General features: G+C 45.6%; 2 protein-coding genes across 2 annotated transcripts in view; both read right to left on the bottom strand.

Annotated features, from left to right (window-relative positions):
* LOC308173949 (leucine-rich glioma-inactivated protein 1-like) overlaps positions 1–1,883 on the bottom strand; it is a gene marked incomplete at both ends in the record, with an annotated part of 10,905 nt that extends 9,022 nt beyond the window's left edge. The window contains 2 exons of the mRNA XM_080549002.1: positions 831–902; positions 1,681–1,883. Of these exons, the coding sequence (XP_080405128.1) occupies positions 831–902; positions 1,681–1,883 (275 nt within the window). The remainder of the gene's footprint in view (positions 1–830; positions 903–1,680) is intronic.
* A 2,152-nt stretch (positions 1,884–4,035) lies between these two features.
* The window catches only part of LOC308173948 (cone cGMP-specific 3',5'-cyclic phosphodiesterase subunit alpha'-like), a gene marked incomplete at both ends in the record, with an annotated part of 37,293 nt that continues 21,328 nt past the window's right edge, over positions 4,036–20,000 (bottom strand). The window contains 10 exons of the mRNA XM_080549001.1: positions 4,036–4,112; positions 13,967–14,114; positions 14,483–14,566; positions 14,738–14,812; positions 15,079–15,142; positions 15,839–15,946; positions 16,594–16,694; positions 18,095–18,182; positions 18,506–18,615; positions 19,143–19,250. Of these exons, the coding sequence (XP_080405127.1) occupies positions 4,036–4,112; positions 13,967–14,114; positions 14,483–14,566; positions 14,738–14,812; positions 15,079–15,142; positions 15,839–15,946; positions 16,594–16,694; positions 18,095–18,182; positions 18,506–18,615; positions 19,143–19,250 (963 nt within the window). The remainder of the gene's footprint in view (positions 4,113–13,966; positions 14,115–14,482; positions 14,567–14,737; positions 14,813–15,078; positions 15,143–15,838; positions 15,947–16,593; positions 16,695–18,094; positions 18,183–18,505; positions 18,616–19,142; positions 19,251–20,000) is intronic.

Genomic DNA, 20,000 nt, shown 5'->3' with positions numbered 1-20,000 from the left:
TAGCGGTCAGACAGACAGGTTTGTGCCTATGGACTGTAGCTGTCAGACAGACAGGTGTGTGCCGAGTGTCTAACTGAGCCGTGGGGATTCCCTCCTCCAGAAACGGATTCCCCCGAAGCACAGGGAGGCTGAAATCAACAGCCTCCAGATACGGTAGGTAGGCTAAACTGTCCACAACAAAGACACATTTCTTTCTTGCCTGACTGTTCAAGACTATCTGTCAGGTTTAAAAAGGTATTACAGATGAGATGAATATGTAACAATAGATTGGAAACATTGTCTATCAACAATGATGATAGACCTGTAACCAATTGCAGTCTCAACAAATCCACAAGGGAGAATTTCCATGTAGAGCTTTACAAAACAGAGCTTCAAGTCCTCCTGGTATTATTAATATAATTATTATGATTATTATAATAATAATCATAATAATAATTATTATTATTATTACTACTACTACATAACAGATCAACCCAGAAAGGCAATGATCACATAAACCAGCGCCTCAAAGCACAGCAGAGCCTTGTCCATTAACAACATGGCGATGATCACACATGACCACACGGGACTAACACTACCTGACCACAACCTGACCACAACCTGACCACAACCTGACCACAACCTGACCACAACCTGACCACAACAACCTGACCACAACAACCTGACCACAACCTGACCACAACCTGACCACAACAACCTGACCACAACAACCTGACCACAACCTGACCACAACCTGACCACAACCTGACCACAACCTGACCACAACAACCTGACCACAACAACCTGACCAAACGCTTTAATAAGAACATGAAAGCACCGGGGAAGCTCACAGCAGATGCAGGGCCGGTGTGTGGATGTAGCTCTCCTTCGGGATCTCACTGAACCCCGACTTAACGAACGATCTGTGGAGGGAGAGAGAGAAACACACACAAGCAGAGCATTATGCATTATGGTCGAATTATACATAACAATATCTGTTATGGTCTGACACAAGCGTATCCCATATGGCTGTTACTGTACAGATACCTTATAATAACCCTATAACAACAACAACCCTATTATCAAATGTTATGATTGATATTTCACGGATCGCATTTTAGACGTGGTTGTGTGTAACGGGCGCTCCCCCGTGCGTAAACAGGTGAGCTTAGAATGATAAGGTTCTATCTCCGTTTAGAATGAGAAGGTTCTATCTCCGTTTAGAATGAGAAGGTTCTATCTCCGTTTAGAATGAGAAGGTTCTATCTCCGTTTAGAATGAGAAGGTTCTATCTCCGTTTAGAATGAGAAGGTTCTATCTCCGTTTAGAATGAGAAGGTTCTATCTCCGTTTAGAATGATAAGGTTCTATCTCCGTTTAGAATGATATGGTTCTATCTCCGTTTAGAATGATACGGTTCTATCTCCGTTTAGAATGATAAGGTTCTATCTACGTTTAGGGCAGTTCAGAGATATTGAGCGTCAAAGTTGTTCCATTCCGTTATGTTTTGTGAGATGGAACCTTTGTATTTTATTAATTACTAACTCAAAAATGTCAACATTTTAAAAATAACACCACACAGGCATTAGTAAACACCCAATGGATCAGATTATGTAGAAAACTCAATGATAATTTTTGACAAAAATGGAGATAGAACCTTATAATTCTAACGTCACGAACGGGCGTCGGGTGGGACACTTACAGGGAGATGACATCCGACGGGAAGCTCCGGGGGATCAGCCGTGCGCTCTCACACAGCGCGTTGTCTTTGGTGCAGGTGCACGACGTGGGACACCGGGGCTGCCGGGCCCTCTTACCGTCTACCGACAGGGAGAGACCCGCCAGGAGCGACAGTAAGACGAAGGCGAATGATCTCTTGGAGATGCGGTTCGCTGCATGATCCATCCTGATCCTGATCCACGACGACCTGTGCGTCGGAGTAATCCGGAACATGAACCAGAGGGGGTCTCTGTTTATGATAAGGGTCCGGTCTCTGTTTATTATAGTCCCGGCTCCCCCCTATAATAATCCCTCTCCTCCTGTTCCTGGAAGCCAAGCGGGGGTCGTTTTTCTTTCTCTTCCTAACGGTCTTGAAGTCGTGATGAGATCCAGAAACCCTGGATCAACCGTTGGCAGCCCCCACCCCCCAAAACCAAAAGACAGTCCTTCCTTATATATGAAAAAAAAGAACAGAAATGAAATCCAAAACATAGGCTCCGGTTAAGGGGGAGATGTCAGTTGGCACTGTGACAGAAAACGCGCTCCGTAGGCAGGTGGGTATCCCGGCTGTTCCAAAACCACGCCTTTATTCAGCCCAACGCGACCACCACCAGGGCGACCACACGATATGGCTTGGATTAATAACTGGAATCATAATAATAATAACCTTTATTTGTATAGCACTTTCCCTGTAAACGTTGCCGCTTAAAGTGCTTTAATCGTTATGTAATCATAATTTAGTCGTTTGGTCATTTTAATGGCAATATTAAAACGATGGGTTTTTAGTCTTGACTTAAAAAAAGAAAATCTTTTGCTGAAAAAAAAAAATATAAAATATGAAATATGAAAAGATATGCCTCTACACGGAGTAGACCATGGCGTTGGTATGGGGATGAAAACCAACATGTCTATTGCGCAGATGCAAGCTGCCACAGTGTGCGGGACCGGGTAGTGGAGGGAAAACCAATGATTTTGATCATAAATAATAATAATAATAATAATAATAATAATAATGCATCTTTGTTGTATTGCACTTTTCCTTCAAACGAGTGCTATATGAATGAATGAATGAATGAATGAATGAATGAATGAATGAGTGAATGAATGGTCTTTATTGTCATTAATACAGTACAGGTACCATACAACGAAATTTGGGAGGGGGGGCTCCCCTGGTGCTAGGAAAAAATATATACTAAAAACAAGAAGGGAAAAGAGCTGGTTTACATAAATAAAGGCTATATCCACTATCCACTATACTATACTATACAAATAAAACACTGTGCTGTACTCTATGCTATGCTATACCTATTCTAACATTTCCTATCTCTGAACCTTATGTACACGAGGGTTGTCATATTGCACATAGTGTTATTGCACATTCATTTATTGAACTAAACCCCTGAAAAAAGGCTGCAGAGAGAATGTGTTTACAGCGAGGGTCTGTCTGTCCTCACGCCTTTTAGTCTCTGTGGTGGAGGGAAATATGCATGGTAGGATAGGCCAACAATGGATGTGTGATTCTCCTAGAAGGGGGCGGGGTGCCGGGGGATAACCCACTGACATATGGAGCGCTCTCCTTCTGTTCAGTCTGGTCTTTGAATACTCCTTTCAGTGCAATGGTCCCCCCCACACACACACAACCCCCCCCCACACACACACACACCCTCCAGACAAAGGAAAGGGTATTTGGGATTGTAAGAGCCTACCTTATGGCTCTCTAGTACGCTGGATAGGGAGAGAGAGAGAGAGAGAGAGAGAGAGAGAGAGAGAGAGAGAGAGAGAGAGAGAGAGAGAGAGAGAGAGAGAGAGAGAGAGAGAGAGAGAGAGAGAGAGAGAGAGAGAGAGAGAGAGGGAGGGAGAGAGGGAGAGAGAGAGAGAAGGAGAGAGAGGGAGAGAGAGGGAGAGAGAGAGAGAGAGAGAGAGAGAGGGAGAGAGAGAGAGGGAGAGAGAGAGGGAGAGAGAGAGAGAGAGAGGGAGAGAGGGAGAGGGAGAGAGGGAGAGAGAGAAGGAGAGAGAGAGAGAGGGAGAGAGAGAGAGAGTATTTGTATGTGAATATTTAGGCATGAATTTAGGTTAAATATATTTATATTGAATTATGTCTACATCATGCCTGTTACTTGAGCCTATTTGCCTGTGCCAAAACATCTCAATCTCTTTTTATCTTCACAACAACCAATAGCTCACGTCACACGACCACCACATCTGTAGGGAATGATAAAGAGAGAGAGAGAGAGAGAGAGAGAGTGATTCTCTGGATTCTGCCGTCTTAATAACATGAATGCTCTGTCTTTCCTTCTTTCTTTCTTTCCTTCTTTCTGCCTTTCTTTCTTCCCATTGGTCAGGCGTTCTCCGTGGACAGCTGTGCTAGGCGGGGTCCTCCGGGAGCAGTAAAGAGCGTATTTATGACCATCCCATCTAACGGGGCCTCAGGAGACACAAGATTAATATGTTTACTTGCTCTGCTTGGCAGGCCGGCCAGAGAGAGTTCTGGGAAGAGACGTGAAGACGCCACTCTGGCCTGGCTGTCTCCTTCCTCCCTCTCTCCCTCCCTCCCTCCCTGTGTGTGTCTGTCTGTCTGTCTGTCTGTCCGTCTGTTTGTGTGTCTGTCTGTCTGTCTGTCTGTGTGTCTAGCTGTGTGCCTGTCTATTTGTCTGTCTGCCTGCCTGTCTGTCTGTCTGTCTGCCTGTCTGTCTGTCAGTGTGTCTGACTGTGTACCTGTTTATCTGTCTGCCTGCCTGCCTGTCTGTCTGTCTGTCTGTCTGCCTGCCTTTCTGTCTGTCTGTTTGTGTGTCCGTCTGTCTGCCTGTCTGTCTGTCGGTGTGTCTGACTGTGTACCTGTTTATCTGTCTGTCTGCCTGCCTGTCTGTCTGTCTGTCTGTCGGTGTGTCTGTGTGTCTGTCTGTCTGTCGGTGTATCTGTCTGTCTGTCTGTCTGTCTGTCTTTCTGTCTGTCGATATGTCTGTCTGTCTGTCTGTCTGTCTGTCTGTCTGCCTGTCTGTCTGTCGATGTGTCTGTCTGTCTGTCTGTTTGTGTGTCTGTCTATCTGTCTGTCTGTCTGTTTGTCTGTCTGTCGGTCTGTCTGTCTGACTGTGTACTTGTCTATCTATCTGTCTGTCTGTCTGTCTGTCTGTCTCTCACTGATGAGATTAGGAGAGGTTGTTCTACAGCTGCTGATGTCACAACACGTTATGATTGTTTTAATATTGATGGAGCGTTGAGATACTGTTTACAGGGCCGGGTGCTGGGATAAACAATAATACAATAATAAACAGGTTGTTTAGGGCCACAACCACTAGAGGGCGCCACATTTATGGCAGAATCTGAATTATTTTCATTATAAAAAATAAAATAAAAAGATGAACTACATGGAGAACACACCATGGAGAACACACTATGGAGAACGCACCATGGAGAACGCACCATGGAGAACACACCATGGAGAACACTACGGCCATCTGTTCGTCAATAACACAGCTGTACAAATGTCAGGCTACTGTGATGTCATAATAAATGGACTCATTCATCACTGGGATAGAGAACATTCTCCGGGTCATGGAACATCTTTTTTATTTAACCTTTCAGCAGGGATTCCCACTGAGGAATCAAGGGAGCCTTGTGCAATACACACAGTTTACAACCATACATAACACCCGTACCAAGTTACAACATTATAAAACATCAATAAAAAAAGCTAACTTTAAACTGTCTAAACTAAAAGTCTAAAACTTTAAACTGCCCTAGCGGCACCAGAGCAACCGACTGAAAAGATGATAGAAGCTGAAAGATAGTAGTGCTAAAACAGGGCATGTAATAATGATAATAATAATAACGTTGTATTTGTACAGCGTTTTTCCTGCAAACGTTGCAGCTCAAAGTGCTCCAATCATTATATAATCATAATGTAAGTATTTAGTCATTTAAAGGCAATATTAAAAAGATGGGTTTTTAGTCTTGAACATATTTGCTGAGGTTGCATCCCTAATGTAAACTGGCAGTGCATTCCACAATCTGGGTGCATAAAATGAGAATGCAGCCTCACCAAATCGGGGTCATCCCTATGTTCCCCGGGTCCTATGTTCCCCGGGTCCTATGTTCCCCGATTTCTTAGAAAAAGAAAAAAAAAGGGTTCTATGTTCCCCGCTTCCGAAAAAGGGTTCTATGTTCCCCGCTTCCGTGAGAGTTTTTTTTTTTTTTTTTTTTTTATTATTTAAAAAACAACATACACAAATACATAATCATACTTTTTTTTTTTTTTTTTTTTTTCTTTTAAAACAACATACGCAAATACATAATCATACTGTGGATTACTAATTGATAGACATTTACAGGAAATTGCAGGAACTATTATACATAGGAACAAAATGATTATGTGTACAACATTATTATATGAACAAAATGATTATATGTACAAAACCTTTTGTAGGTAGGACACTATTGGACCTCGGCCCAAATCTAGTACTGAAGCTGACCCCCCATGCTAAACCATTTGGAAGTACAGTATACTAGGACTCCAATTCAGACACACTGGGGGGCTGTCACAAATCTACTAACTCTAATCAGCCTGGTCTCACACGGCAGACGTCAGAATTCGACGTTTATGGACAAACGTCGAATTCTGACGTGAGATTGCATCCAAACGTTGAATTCCGACGTGACATTTGCATCCAAACGTCGAATTTCGACGTGACATTGGGGTAGCTCGTTCTGATAGCGCAGGGGTGCGCCTGTTATGTGCGCCTGTCGGGGCTTCTCTCTGGATTATTCCATTTTGAATTGGAAACCCTATGGTTATCCTAACCCTAACCCTAACCCTAAATGTGGCCTAACTAATTAATGCAAGTGCAATTCAAAATGGAATAATCCCGAGAGAAGCCCCGACAGGCGCACATAACAGGTGCACCCCTGCGCTGGTGTTCTTTTAGGAATATACGATTTTCAATTCCATCTCGAAAATGATCTATCTAGGGAGTTATATAAAATGCTGAGACAATACTATAACATTGATTATTACATAATATATATTATGTATATTGATACATATGATTATGTATTTGTGTATGTTGTTTTTTAAATTTCAGATTTCAGATTCAGATTCATTTATTTATTCAAGGGACAGTGCATATTAATAAAACAAAAATAAATTGTAAATACGCCAGAGTTAGCCCGAAAGCTAGTTTTCATCCGCAGTCCCTATGCCATGATGTTGTATACGGCTCCCTGGAGGAAAAAAGTACATTTAAAAGATAAAATATAGGTAGACCTAGGCACAAAAAAGTAGACAGGACAAGCATTTAGCTTAAGGGCATAACATAGGGGGTTAAAAGAGCATACATTAATCATAGGCGGTTAAAAGGAGGGTACATATAAGCATAGGGTTAAAAGAGCATACATTAATCATAGGCGGTTAAAGGGAGGGTACATATTCGGTAAGCAGACTAAAAGCAAGCAAGATATACGCACGGTTTGTTTTGGTAAAAAACATGCTGACCGTCTTGGAAACATTAAGTTGGAGACGACAGTGGTTCAACCATGTAGTCACCTGAGCCATAGATTTGGTAAGTACAGCAGCTACCTCCGTCTTGGTCTGACCATGTACAAAATAGTACAGTGTCGTCAGCATACATTAGTGTATCAACCTCAGGACATTGATATTGATATTGACATTGATACATGATTGACATTGATACATATGATTATGTATTTGTGTATGTATTTGTGTATGTTGTTTTAAAAAAAAAAATATATATATATATATATATTAAAAAAAAGTATGATTATGTATTTGTGTATGTTGTTTTTTAAATAATAAAAAAAAAAAAAAAAAAAAAAAACGGGGAACATAGAACCCTTTTTCGGAAGCGGGGAAGCGGGGAACATAGAACCCGGGGAACATAGGACCCGGGGAACATAGGCATGCTCCCACCAAATCTCTTCTTTTGTGAGAAAACCAGTGTCAGAAGACCTGAGAGCTCTATTGGGCTGATATGCTAGCAAAAGGTCTGAACATATTCTGGTGCTGTGCCAGTGAGAGCTTTATAAACAAGCAGAAGGATCTTGAAGTAGTGCATCTTCCTTAGTGAATCTTTACATTTACATTTTTGGCATTAAGCAGACGCCTTCTGTCCAAATGCTCGGGCCAGGGGCCATTGGCAGTCGTCATGCTAGAAGGAAGGAAGATTTTTGTATTCGTTTTATTTGGTATATTAAGGACCCGGGGAAGGTGCTGGGGGGTTAGAGACATGTCGGGTCCGGTGACCGTGGAAGCGAGTATCGTAAAGTTTTGGTTCATCTCCACGAACGTCTCCTCTAGTCTCTGCATGCGTTTCTCGCGCACAAGAATTGTCCTCCGAGAGCCATCAGAGGGTCAGAGTGTTGCCCCAGTAGTTTGCCCTGCTCCGAGATGGCTTGTATCACTGACGCTGTGTCTGCTGGGTTTAGTTCCATGGCCAGATCGTACTGTTATGATCAGACAGAGAACCCAAGCGCAGACACAGACCAGAGACAGTAAGTAAAGAACCCCAATGGGGTGTATTTATTTAAGGGAGTAGCAGAGGATGGTCGTTAGGAAAGCTGGGGGGTCAGGCAGGAGAAGTAGTCGGCAGGCAGGCAGGGGTCTAGGCAGGGGGAGTAGTCGGCAGACAGGCAGGGGTCTAGGCAGGAGGGATAGTCGGCAGGCAGACAGGGGTCTAGGCAGGGGGAGTAGTTGGCAGACAGGCAGGGATCTAGGCAGGGGGAGTAGTTGGCCGACAGGCAGGGGTCTAGGCAGGAGGGGTAGTCGGCAGGCAGACAGGGGTCTAGGCAGGAGGGGTAGTCGGCAGGCAGACAGGGGTCAGGCCGGTAGGGCAGTCAGGCAGGGGAGTAGGTAGGAGGACTGGTAGGGCAGGCAGGCAGGGGGGGCATGTAGGGCAGGCAGGCAGAAGGACAGGCAGGGCAGGCAGGCAAGAGGACAGGTAGGGCAGGCAGGTAGGTAGCGGGACTGGTAGGGCAGGTAGGGCAGGGGGAAAGGTAGGGCAGGCAGGTAGGTAGGAGGACTGGTAGGGCAGGCAGGCAGGAGGACAGGTAGGGCAGGGGGACAGGTAGGGCAGGCAGGCAGGAGGGCAGGTAGGGCAGGCAGGTAGGTAGAGGGAGTGGTAGGGCAGGCAGGCAGGAGGGCAGGTAGGGCAGGCAGGTAGAGGGAGTGGTAGGGCAGGAGGGCAGGTAGGGCAGGGGGACAGGTAGGGCAGGCAGGTAGGTAGGTAGCGGGACTGGTAGGGCTGGCAGGCAGGAGGACGGGTAACAGGACTGGTAGGAAAGGCAGGCAGGAGGGCAGGAGTCTGGTAGGGGTTTGGTAAGCTGAAGCTACGATCTGGCGGAGTAGTGGAGGCTGGACCGGGTCTTTATGGAGGACTAATGAGTGGTGATGTAGAGCAGATGAGCCTGACTCCCGCACACCTGACAACACTCCTGCTGATTAGGGGGAAAGAGGGAGAAGGAGAGAGAGAGGCACTGCCCGCTACCTCGAGGTAGAGGGCGTGACACTATTAACCCTTCCTATAGCATGGCCTGGTCCTGACTAACACTATTAACCCTAACCCTTCCTACAGCATGGCATGGTCCTGACTAACACTATTAACCCTTCCTACAGCATGGCCTGGTCCTGACTAACACTATTAACCCTTCCTACAGCATGGCATGGGCCTGACTAACACTATTAACCCCATACCTGCCTGCGTTCCCTCGCCTGTGAATATGATTTCATCTTCTGTCTGAATCTCTAATCTGTTTTTGTTTGTTTGTTTTGTTTGTTTATTGTCCTCCTTCACTTTTTTGTTTTCTGGACAGTGTCCTTGAGTTTGAGAAAGGTGCTTTTAAATAAAAATCTATTATTAATTATTATTATTATTATTATTATTATTATTATTATTATTATTATTATTGTGTCTAGGTCTAGATACAGTAACAGTAACCCTGGGTACGGTAACCCTGGTAACAGTAACCATGGTAACAGTAACCCTGCTCTGACAGAAAGGAGAGCGGGAGGTTCTGATCATGTGACGCGCCTTGACGTCTGTTAACAACCTGGAAAGGATTAGCATGACGAGTGATTAGCATGTGTGTGTGTGTGTGTGTGTGTGTGTGTGTGTGTGTGAGACGGGGGAGGGGGGGTGAGGGGTGGGCCCTGGCATAGGGTTATTTTCTAATCTGTGGGATTAAGGGTTCTAAAGTTAAATCCGGAACGTGGTCCGTAAGGGTCAGAGATTAAAGTAGGACATGAGGTAGAGAGAGGAGAGGAGAGAGGGAGTGAGAGGAGAGAGGTAGAGAGAGGAGAGAGGTAGAGAGAGGTAGAGAGGAGAGGAGAGAGGTAGAGAGGCGAGAGGGGAGAGGGAGTGAGAGGAGAGAGGTAAAGAGATGTAGAGAGAGGAGGGGAGAGAGGGAGTGAGAGGAGAGAGGTAGAGAGGAGAGAGGTAGAGAGAGGTAGAGAGGGAGGGAGAGGAGAGAGGAGAGAGGTTGAGAGGTAGGGAGGTAGGGAGAGGAGAGAGGAAGAGGAGAGAGGAGAGAGGTAGAGAGAGGAGAGAGGTAGAGAGAGGAGAGGAGAGAGGTAGAGAGGCGAGAGGGGAGAGGGAGTGAGAGGAGAGAGGTAGAGAGATGTAGAGAGAGGAGGGGAGAGAGGGAGTGAGAGGAGAGAGGTAGAGAGGAGAGAGGTAGAGAGAGGTAGAGAGGGAGGGAGAGGAGAGAGGAGAGAGGTTGAGAGGTAGGGAGGTAGGGAGAGGAGAGAGGAAGAGGAGAGAGGAGAGAGGTAGAGAGAGAAGAGAGGTAGAGAGAGGTAGAGGCGTAGGGAGAGGAGAGATGTAAAGAGAGGGAGGGAGAAATGGAGAGAGGAGAGAGGGAGAGGAGAGAGGAGAGCGGTAGAGAGGTAGAGAGAGGTAGAGAGGTAGAGAGAGGAGAGATAGAGAGAGGTAGAGAGGTAGGGAGAGGAGAGAGGTAGAGAGAGGTAGAGAGAGGTAGAGAGAGGAGAGAGGAGAGGGATAGAGAGAGGTAGAGAGGTAGAGAGAGGTAGAGAGGTAGAGAGGAGAGAGATAGAGAGAGGAGAGAGGTAGAGAGAGGTAGAGAGAGGAGAGAGGAGAGAGAGGTAGAGAGAGGAGAGAGGAGAGAGGTAGAGAGAGGTAGAGAGAATAGAGAGGAGAGAGATAGAGAGAGGTAGAGAGGTAGAGAGAGGTAGAGAGGTAGAGAGAGGTAGAGAGAGGTAGAGAGAGATAGAGAGAGGTAGAGAGGGAGAGAGAGGTAGAGAGGAGAGAGATAGAGAGAGGTAGAGAGGTAGGGAGAGGAGAGAGATAGAGAGAGGTAGAGAGGTAGAGAGAGGTAGAGAGGTAGAGAGAGGAGAGAGAGGTAGAGAGGTAGAGAGGTAGAGAGAGGTAGAGAGAGGTAGAGAGGTAGAGAGGTAGAGAGAGGAGAGAGGAGAGAGATAGAGAGAGGAGAGAGGAGAGGGATAGAGAGAGGTAGAGAGAGGAGAGAGATAGAGAGAGGTAAAGAGAGGTAGAGAGAGGTAGAGAGGAGAGAGGAGAGAGGTAGAGAGGTAGAGAGAGGTAGAGAGATAGAGAGAGGTAGAGAGAGGAGAGAGGAGAGAGATAGAGAGAGGTAGGTTTAGGTTAGATCTGTCTTGGTATTAGGGTTAGGGTTTGATCTGTCTTTGTAGCAGGGGGCTCTGGGGTGTTTGTAGATTCAGCATACTGTAAGGTTAGGTGTTAGCGTTGGGTTAGGTGTTAGCGTTGGGTTAGGTGTTAGCGTTGGGTTAGGGGTTAGGGTTTAGGTGTTAGTGTTAGGTTAGGTTAGGTTACGTTAGGGTTAGGTTAGGTTAGGTTAGGTTAGGTTAGGGTTAGGTTAAGTTAGGGTCTTTGAGAGCCACGTTCCACTCATGTGAAGACATTCCCTACTGTTCCTCATAGAAGCTGCCTTTGTGCCTTTTTCTGGCACACTTCAGAACATGAACATTGAACACAAACGAAAGATGCTTTGAAAATAAACTTTATTTCTGTTTGTTCATATCTCTGGGGTACACAACCATATCTATTCAAAAAGATGTATGTGACAAACTCAATGATTACAGGGGTTATTGCACAAGAGGCCTTTCTGATGATAAAATATAATATGTACTGTATGTACGTCGTGCCACCTTTTAACACTAGAACAGCCTTGCCTTTTTTACCTACTAAAAGAGCCGCCTCGGGGGTTATAATCTTTACAATAGAAAGCACATACAAAAAGAAAGACCAAAAACAATTATGTTACATTTGAAAAAAAGTAGGCTACCTCATTTTTCTTTTTACGACGAAAATACAGTATTTGTATAATTTCTTCACAGAACTGTATTTTGAGAGAACTATATTTTGCATAGTATAATATCTACTTCCAGAGAGCTCGCTGCCCAATTTCTACCTCCAGGCTCTACCCTGTTTCAACATCTTCTGCTGTGTATTCTGAAATGTATTTATTTATTTATTATGAATACATTTGCGAATTTATGAAAGATGTCCTCTTCAAATGCTGGCCCAGGGTCTGAATAAAAGATAGTTCCCACCGAATGTTACCAAGGTTACATCTTTATAGTACTTTATCTCACACAACGTTGTTCTATTAATTTATTGTTACAGTTTATATTTATTTATTATATGATATATATTAATGATTAGTTGATCTATGATGATCTATTTTTAATATTACTGTGAGCTCAAGTGACACTGACCTGACCTTCAGATATTAGATAAAGCCCGGTTAAAAATTATTATTTCATTTTGTTGACATAAAGACTTTTACACAGAGGATTTTAAAAAATGTTTATCTTTTTATCACTCCATAAATCAGAAAATACTGTCAACAGCCATAAAAAGTACATTTTCTCCATGTTTTTAGGAATAAAGTGTTAGGCTAAATCAGGCTATGGTCCACTAGTGTGAAAAAAGACATGCTATGGAGGCAAAACAGATCTAACATACACAGGATAATCACCGTGGATTACATGTGGATATATACTGTATAGACACTTCATAGTCTTAACAGTTTAAACATGATTCAGCAGTGCTCTTCCTAAGCCTCCCTCTCTCTCTCTCTCTCTCTCTCTCTCACACACACACACACACACACACACACACACTCACACTCTCACACACTCTCACACACTCACACACACACACACACACGCACACACACACACACACACACACACACACACACACACACACACACTCACACTCACACTCAAAAATCACACTCTCACACACTCTCACACACTCACACACACACACACACACACACACACACACACACACACACACACACACACACACACACAGCAGAGTACTGTATCTAGGAGATGGTGCATGTCTTTGCCTTCCCTGCATCAGCTGTGAAAGAGAGAGATAGAGAGAGAGAGTGAGAGAGAGACAGAGAGAGACAGAAAGAGATAGAGAGTGAGACAGAGAGAGAGAAATACATATAAACACAGATAAAGTAAATCAGTACAAACAAGAGAGATAGATGACACATTACAACATCAACAGCACTGAATGAATCCCTTCCCTCACCTGAGAAGCCTTAAATAATAATAATAATCATCATAATAATAATCATAATAAACTTTTATTTGTATAGCACTTTTCCTCCAAACATTGCAGCTCAATTGACAGTACCGGTAGTTCACTTTAACATCAACATCTGACTCTCCTTCCTCGTCCTCTCCTCCTCTCCTCCCTCTCCTCCCTCTCCTCCCCTCCTTCCTCTTCCTCTCCTCCTCTCCTCTCCTCTCCTCCTCTCCTCCCTCTCCTTCCTCTCCTCCCTCTCCTCCCTGTCCTCCCCTCCTTCCTCTTCCTCTCCTCCTCTCCTCCCTCTCCTTCCCTTCCTTCCTCTCCTCTCTCTCCTCCCCGCCTTCCTCTTCCTCTCCTCCCCTTCCTTCCTCTCCTCTCTCTCCTCCCTCTCCTCCCCTCCTTCCTCTTCCTCTCCTCCTCTCCTCCTCTCCTCCCCTTCCTTCCTCCTCTCCTCCTCTCCTCCCCTTCCTTCCTCTCCTCCTCTCCTCCTCTCGTCCTCTCCTCCCCTTCCTTCCACTCGTCCTCTCCTGCTTCCTCTTCTCCTCTCCTCTCTCTCCTCCCTGTCCTCTCTCTCCTCCCTCTCCTCCTCTCCTCCCCTTCCTTCCTCTCCTCCTCTCCTCCTCTCCTCCCCTTCCTTCCTCTCCTCCTCTCCTGCTTCCTCTTCTCCTCTCCTCTCCTCTCCTTCTTCCTTCCTCTTCCTCTGTGACTCACCCTCCTCCCCCCCTGTCAGCTTTTTGTTCTGGTCCTCTATCAGCTTCATCTTGGCTTCGTGAACGTCGGCCAGCGCTCTCCACTCCTTCCTGTTGTTAGTCAGGCCCGCGAACATGGGGTTGATCTCTGCATGGAACCTGGCGAACTCCTGAACACAGACACACACACGTTAGTCATAGAGTACACAAGCTTCACATAACATTCTACACTATTCTGCTACAAAATGTTGATTGATGTTGATTGATGTGGTAGAGGTGCTCTGTCTCAAGCATGTTGTTGCATTGTATACTTGTATGTGATGTAATGACAAATAAACTGGAAACCTACAAAAAAAGCAAAGCAACTCAGTCTCCCTAACCCTAACCCTAACCCTAAACCTCAACTTAACCAGTCCTAGTTAATACCTAAACTTAACCAGTCCATCACACGAGGCAGAAACCAGGAGCAGAGAGGAGCTCATTCAGGAACAGGCACCAAAGGCACGTCGTTTTCCCCCAAAGGTCATTCGTACGGTACCTTGTACACAAACGTGCAGACGAAATCGATGAAGCCGCACTGCATCTTGGGTAGCTCCTCGGCGTGGTTCCTGTCCATCATTGGCTGAGGAGGAAGCAGGAAGTGATTTATCAGAGGAGGAGGTAGTGCAGATATTATATATATATAATGACAGATATTAAGTATATAATGACAGATATTAAGTATATAATGACAGATATAATGTATATAATGACAGATATTAAGTATATAATGACAGAGATCATGCACTCTTACAATGGGCTGTTGGTCCAGAACAGTCCTCTCCAGGTCTCCCTGCTCCCAGAACTCTGCTGATACCATTAACGCAACCTGGGAAGAGAACCAACAGGCCCATGAGAGAGGACCAGGGGACCAGAGGACCAGAGGACCAGAGGACCAGAGGACCAGGGGACCAGGGGACCAGAGGACCAGGGGACCAGAGGACCAGAGGACCAGGGGACCAGGGGACCAGAGGACCAGAGGACAAGAGGACCAGAGGACCAGGGGTCATGGTTAGGGTCATGGTTAGGGTCAGGGTTAGGATCATGGTTAGGGTCAGGGTTAGGGTTAGGGTTAAACCATGAGATAAGACCCACCTTGCTTTGGACCTCCCACGGCTTCGTAATGGCTGACAGGTCACAAGCTGTCATCATCATCGCCCTGTGAGAGAGACGACCGATTTAGGCAACGTTTGGAGAAGAGATGCATGCAATATAGCGTTGTCAGTCCATTAAAAAAATAGTTGATTAATCCTTTTTCTCTTAGTCGATTGATCTGCCGTTTAATCAAATGTGGAAATGTGATTTAATTTGCTCTTGTTTTTTCTTCTAAACCCAGCCTAACCCTAACCGATTTTTTTCACTCACTTTTTAATTGCTATTTTATTTTATGTGTTATGTAAAGCACTATGTGTTCACATTAATTTGTATGAATATGTGCTGTACAAATATATTTGCCTTGCCTAATGCAACTAATAACACATCGATCTCTCTGCATGGCGTGGGTGTTAGGATGGACAGTAGATTAAGTGTATGGAGTTGAAATAGCTGCCAGTTCTCCTTCCTGATTGGTTGTTCCTATAGCATTTACATGACTATCTCCTTTGATTGGTTGTTACAATATGACAATCTCCTTCCTGATTGGTTTTTCCTATATGACTGTCTCCTTCCTGATTGGTTGTTCCTATATGACTATCTCCTTCCTGATTGGTTGTTCCTATATGACTATCTCCTTCCTGATTGGCTGTTCTATGACAATCTCCTTCCTGATTGGCTGTTCCTATATGACAATCTCCTTCCTGATTGGTTGTTCCTATATGACTATCTCCTTCCTGATTGGTGTTCCTATAACATTTACATGACAATCTCCTTCCTGGTTGCGTTGGTGGAGACGTATTCGACCCTCTCGGCCTCCACTGGCATCTTCTCTGTGGCGTCCACGATCTTCTGGAACATGGTTCTCTTCCTGGAGAACAGAGGTGGTTCATGTCAGACCTGCACGACGTGTTCCAAAGTCCCAGCTACAACGTCATGCTAAGCGGTCATCCGGATTTTAAACCTGGGACATTTGTGGCAAATCAAGCTAAAGCTTTTTTGGGCCATTCTAAAGAGCTAACAGCCAAGGTTGGCCATCAAACGAGCGTACTTTATCAAGCCATGTCTGACAGTAAAATATAAACTTTCAGACACTTGTTATACACTTGTTATATACTGTATTTCACTCATTAATAATTCAAATTGATTGGTTGCTACTCTAGCACTTACACGACTATCTCTTTCCTGATTGGTTGTTACTATAGCATTTACATGACTATCTATCTTGGGGCGGCTGTGGCGCAGAAGGTAGAGCCGGCGTCTAATGATCGCAAGGTCGTCAGATCAGTTCGAACCCCCGGCTGGCCACATGTCGAGGTGTCCTTGGGCAATACACTGAACCCCAAATTACTCCCAATGAGCGGGCTGGCGCCTTGCATGGTAGCTTGCCGGCATCGGTGTGAATGAATGAATGTGTGTGTGAATGGGTGAATGAGACGCCGTTGTAAAGCGCTTTGGAATAACGCGTTATATAAGTGCAGTCCATTTATCTCCTTCCTGATTGGTTGTTACTCGTACTTGAAGTAGAGGGCCAGGTCAGTGGCGATGATGGCGACTTCGAACAGATGCTGCACCGTCTCAAACTGACGCTTCTGGAGGTTCTGAAAGATGTTGAGGTTCTGCAGAAGAAGAAGAAGAAGAAGAGACAGGGTTAGCGGGTAAGCATGACTGGGTTGTAGCACTGGGTTGTCATGACAACACTGAGTCGCAATATTCCAAGTAGTCATTTGGAGAGGAGAACGTCACACTGTAGGCCTGCTGTATGAAGCCAATCGGCATCACACAACCATCGATTTACATTTTTACATTTTAACCATTTAGCCAGACGCTTTTATCCAAACCGACTTACAATTAGAGATTCCAGGGACAGTCTCCCTGGAGTAACTGAGGGTTAGACAGTCTCCCTGGAGTATCTTAGGGTTGGACAGTCTCCCTGGAGTATTTTAGGGTTAGACAGTCTCCCTGGAGTAACTGAGGGTTAGACAGTCTCCCTGGAGTAACTGAGGGTTAGACAGTCTCCCTGGAGTAACTGAGGGTTAGACAGTCTCTCTGGAGTAACTGAGGGTTAGACAGTCTCCCTGGAGTAACTGAGGTTTAGACAGTCTCCCTGGAGTAACTTAGGGTTAGACAGTCTCCCTGGAGTAACTGAGGGTTAGACAGTCTCCCTGGAGTAATTTAGGGTTAGACAGTCTCCCTGGAGTAATTTAGGGTTACAGTCTCCCTGGAGTATCTTAGGGTTACAGTCTCCCTGGAGTATCTTAGGGTTAGACAGTCTCCCTGGAGTAACTGAGGGTTAGACAGTCTCCCTGGAGTAAGTTAGGGTTAGACAGTCTCCCTGGAGTAACTGAGGGTTAGACAGTCTCCCTGGAGTAACTTAGGGTTAGACAGTCTCCCTGGAGTAACTGAGGGTCAGACAGTCTCCCTGGAGTAACTGAGGGTTAGACAGTCTCCCTGGAGTAACTGAGGGTCAGACAGTCTCCCTGGAGTAACTGAGGGTTAGACAGTCTCCCTGGAGTAACTGAGGGTTAGACAGTCTCCCTGGAGTAACTGAGGGTTAGACAGTCTCCCTGGAGTAACTGAGGGTTAGACAGTCTCCCTGGAGTAAGTTAGGGTTAGACAGTCTCCCTGGAGTAACTGAGGGTTAGACAGTCTCCCTGGAGTAACTTAGGGTTAGACAGTCTCCCTGGAGTAACTTAGGGCTGAGTGCCTTCCTTACTCAAGGGCACACTAGTGGTGGTGTTCCCAGGTGGGATTTGAACTCATGACCTTCTGATCACCAGTTCACAACTCACTATCCACTAGGCCACCACTACCCCGATTGATCAATAGATAAATTCCAAAAATCTCTGCATTCCAGTGTTTGTAACAACAGCACAAAAACTGAGAGCATAAAATATCAGCAGAACCAATAATATTGTGACAGGGTCTGGTGAACATGTCCTCAAGTAGGGCAGAAAATGACCTTTTTTCACCACAGTGTGTCACAGTCTCAACAGAAACGAGAGAGGGGACCACCCACCTCGTTCCCCATGAGGGTCTTGCTGTACTCCAGGTGGTGTCTCTCCATGATGGACGTGCTGTGGAGCTTCGCCAGAGGAGACATACTCCTGGAAGACACAGGACAGGGTGTCAGCTCCCAACACACACCCAACACACATCTAACACACATCCTGCGCTCCGGCACTCTCAGAGCATATTTAAGAATGCACCCTTTCGAGTCAATTGTTCAGATGCTGTTTTGTTTTGACAATTGCATCTTTATGGAGTGTCTTACACCTGACGCTCAGGTAATGAACCCGTGTGCGTCATCTGCACAAAACCCAATACAGTGTAACCCCCCTTAGCTAAAGCTTAGACGATGATCTTTAGTTCTTGAGTTCTCTTTGCTCTTAAGTTCTTACTTTGTCTGGTACAGGTTGTCAGTTCTTACTTGGTCTGGTACAGGTTGTTGGTGCCCCTGTGGTCGATGTCGTGACAGAACCCAGCGGCCACGAGGGCAAAGGCCTCCAGGTCTGAGTAGTACTTCTTCAGGTTGCCTGTCTGTGTGAGAGAAAGAAGAACATTAAAATCTCACTTGAACAGCCATTTAAATGACCCCACCCATGGCTGTTCTAGTGTTAATCAATATACTGGATGAACATTCTGTAATACACGAACAACATTCTGTAGTAACTCATTCTGTTACTAAATACGTATAACGTTTAGCGTTTCTATACGTTTTAATACTTTATTCTACTGATGACATTAGGATGATGTTTCATTGACACAGTAACACCTACACGTGCACACGTCAGGGGAGGCTGGTGGAGGTAGAAATCGGAGGACAGGTTCATTGTAGTGTATTGTATCTGTACTGGTGTGATTTCTTGGCCAGGTCTCGTAAAAAAAAAAGTGTTTTTATCTCAAGGGATCTCCTGGTTAAATAAATAAATAAATACAATTCAATGGAATGAGGAACCATGCATGATAATGAGCCTGTCCTCCGATTTCTCCTCCCACCAGCCTCTCCCAAATGCACACACACAGAGCAGGAGACAGTATGGACAGGGCGTCACACGACGTCGTACCAGTAGCAGGGTGAACATGGTCTGGCCCACGTTGAAGCCGTGTCTCCAGTTGTGGTAGGTGATGTCGCGGTAGCCCTTCCGGACCGTGTACATCCATCTTGTCAGCGTCTAAAAGGACAGTAGGTAGAGAGGCAGGTAGTCGAGAGGTTAGAGAGGCAGGTAGCCTAGAGGTTAGAGGTCAGGTAGTCTAGAGGTTAGAGAGACAGGTAGCCTAGAGGTTAGAGAGGCAGGTAGTCTAGAGGTTAGAGGTCAGGTAGTCTAGAGGTTAGAGAGACAGGTAGCCTAGAGGTTAGAGAGGCAGGTAGCCTAGAGGTTAGAGAGGCAGGTAGCCTAGAGGTTAGAGAGGCAGGTAGTCTAGAGGTTAGAGAGGCAGGTAGCCTAGAGGTTAGAGAGGCAGGTAGTCTAGAGGTTAGAGAGGCAGGTAGCCTAGAGGTTAGAGGTCAGGTAGTCTAGAGGTTAGAGAGGCAGGTAGCCTAGAGGTTAGAGAGGCAGGTAGACTAGAGGTTAGAGAGGCAGGTAGCCTAGAGGTTAGAGGTCAGGTAGTCTAGAGGTTAGAGAGGCAGGTAGTCTAGAGGTCAGAGAGGCAGGTAGCCTAGAGGTTAGAGAGGCAGGTAGCCTAGAGGTTAGAGAGGCAGGTAGTCTAGAGGTTAGAGAGGCAGGTAGCCTAGAGGTTAGAGAGACAGGTAGAGTAGAGGTTAGAGAGGCAGGTAGTCGAGAGGTTAGAGAGGCAGGTAGCCTAGAGGTTAGAGGTCAGGTAGTCTAGAGGTTAGAGAGACAGGTAGCCTAGAGGTTAGAGAGGCAGGTAGTCTAGAGGTTAGAGGTCAGGTAGTCTAGAGGTTAGAGAGACAGGTAGCCTAG

This window comes from Nansenia antarctica (genome assembly GCF_963989245.1).
Source record: "Nansenia antarctica genome assembly, chromosome: 19".
Taxonomy (NCBI): domain Eukaryota; kingdom Metazoa; phylum Chordata; class Actinopteri; order Argentiniformes; family Microstomatidae; genus Nansenia; species Nansenia antarctica.
Note: the sequence above shows the minus strand (reverse complement) of the source record. Positions and strands in the feature narration are given on the sequence as shown.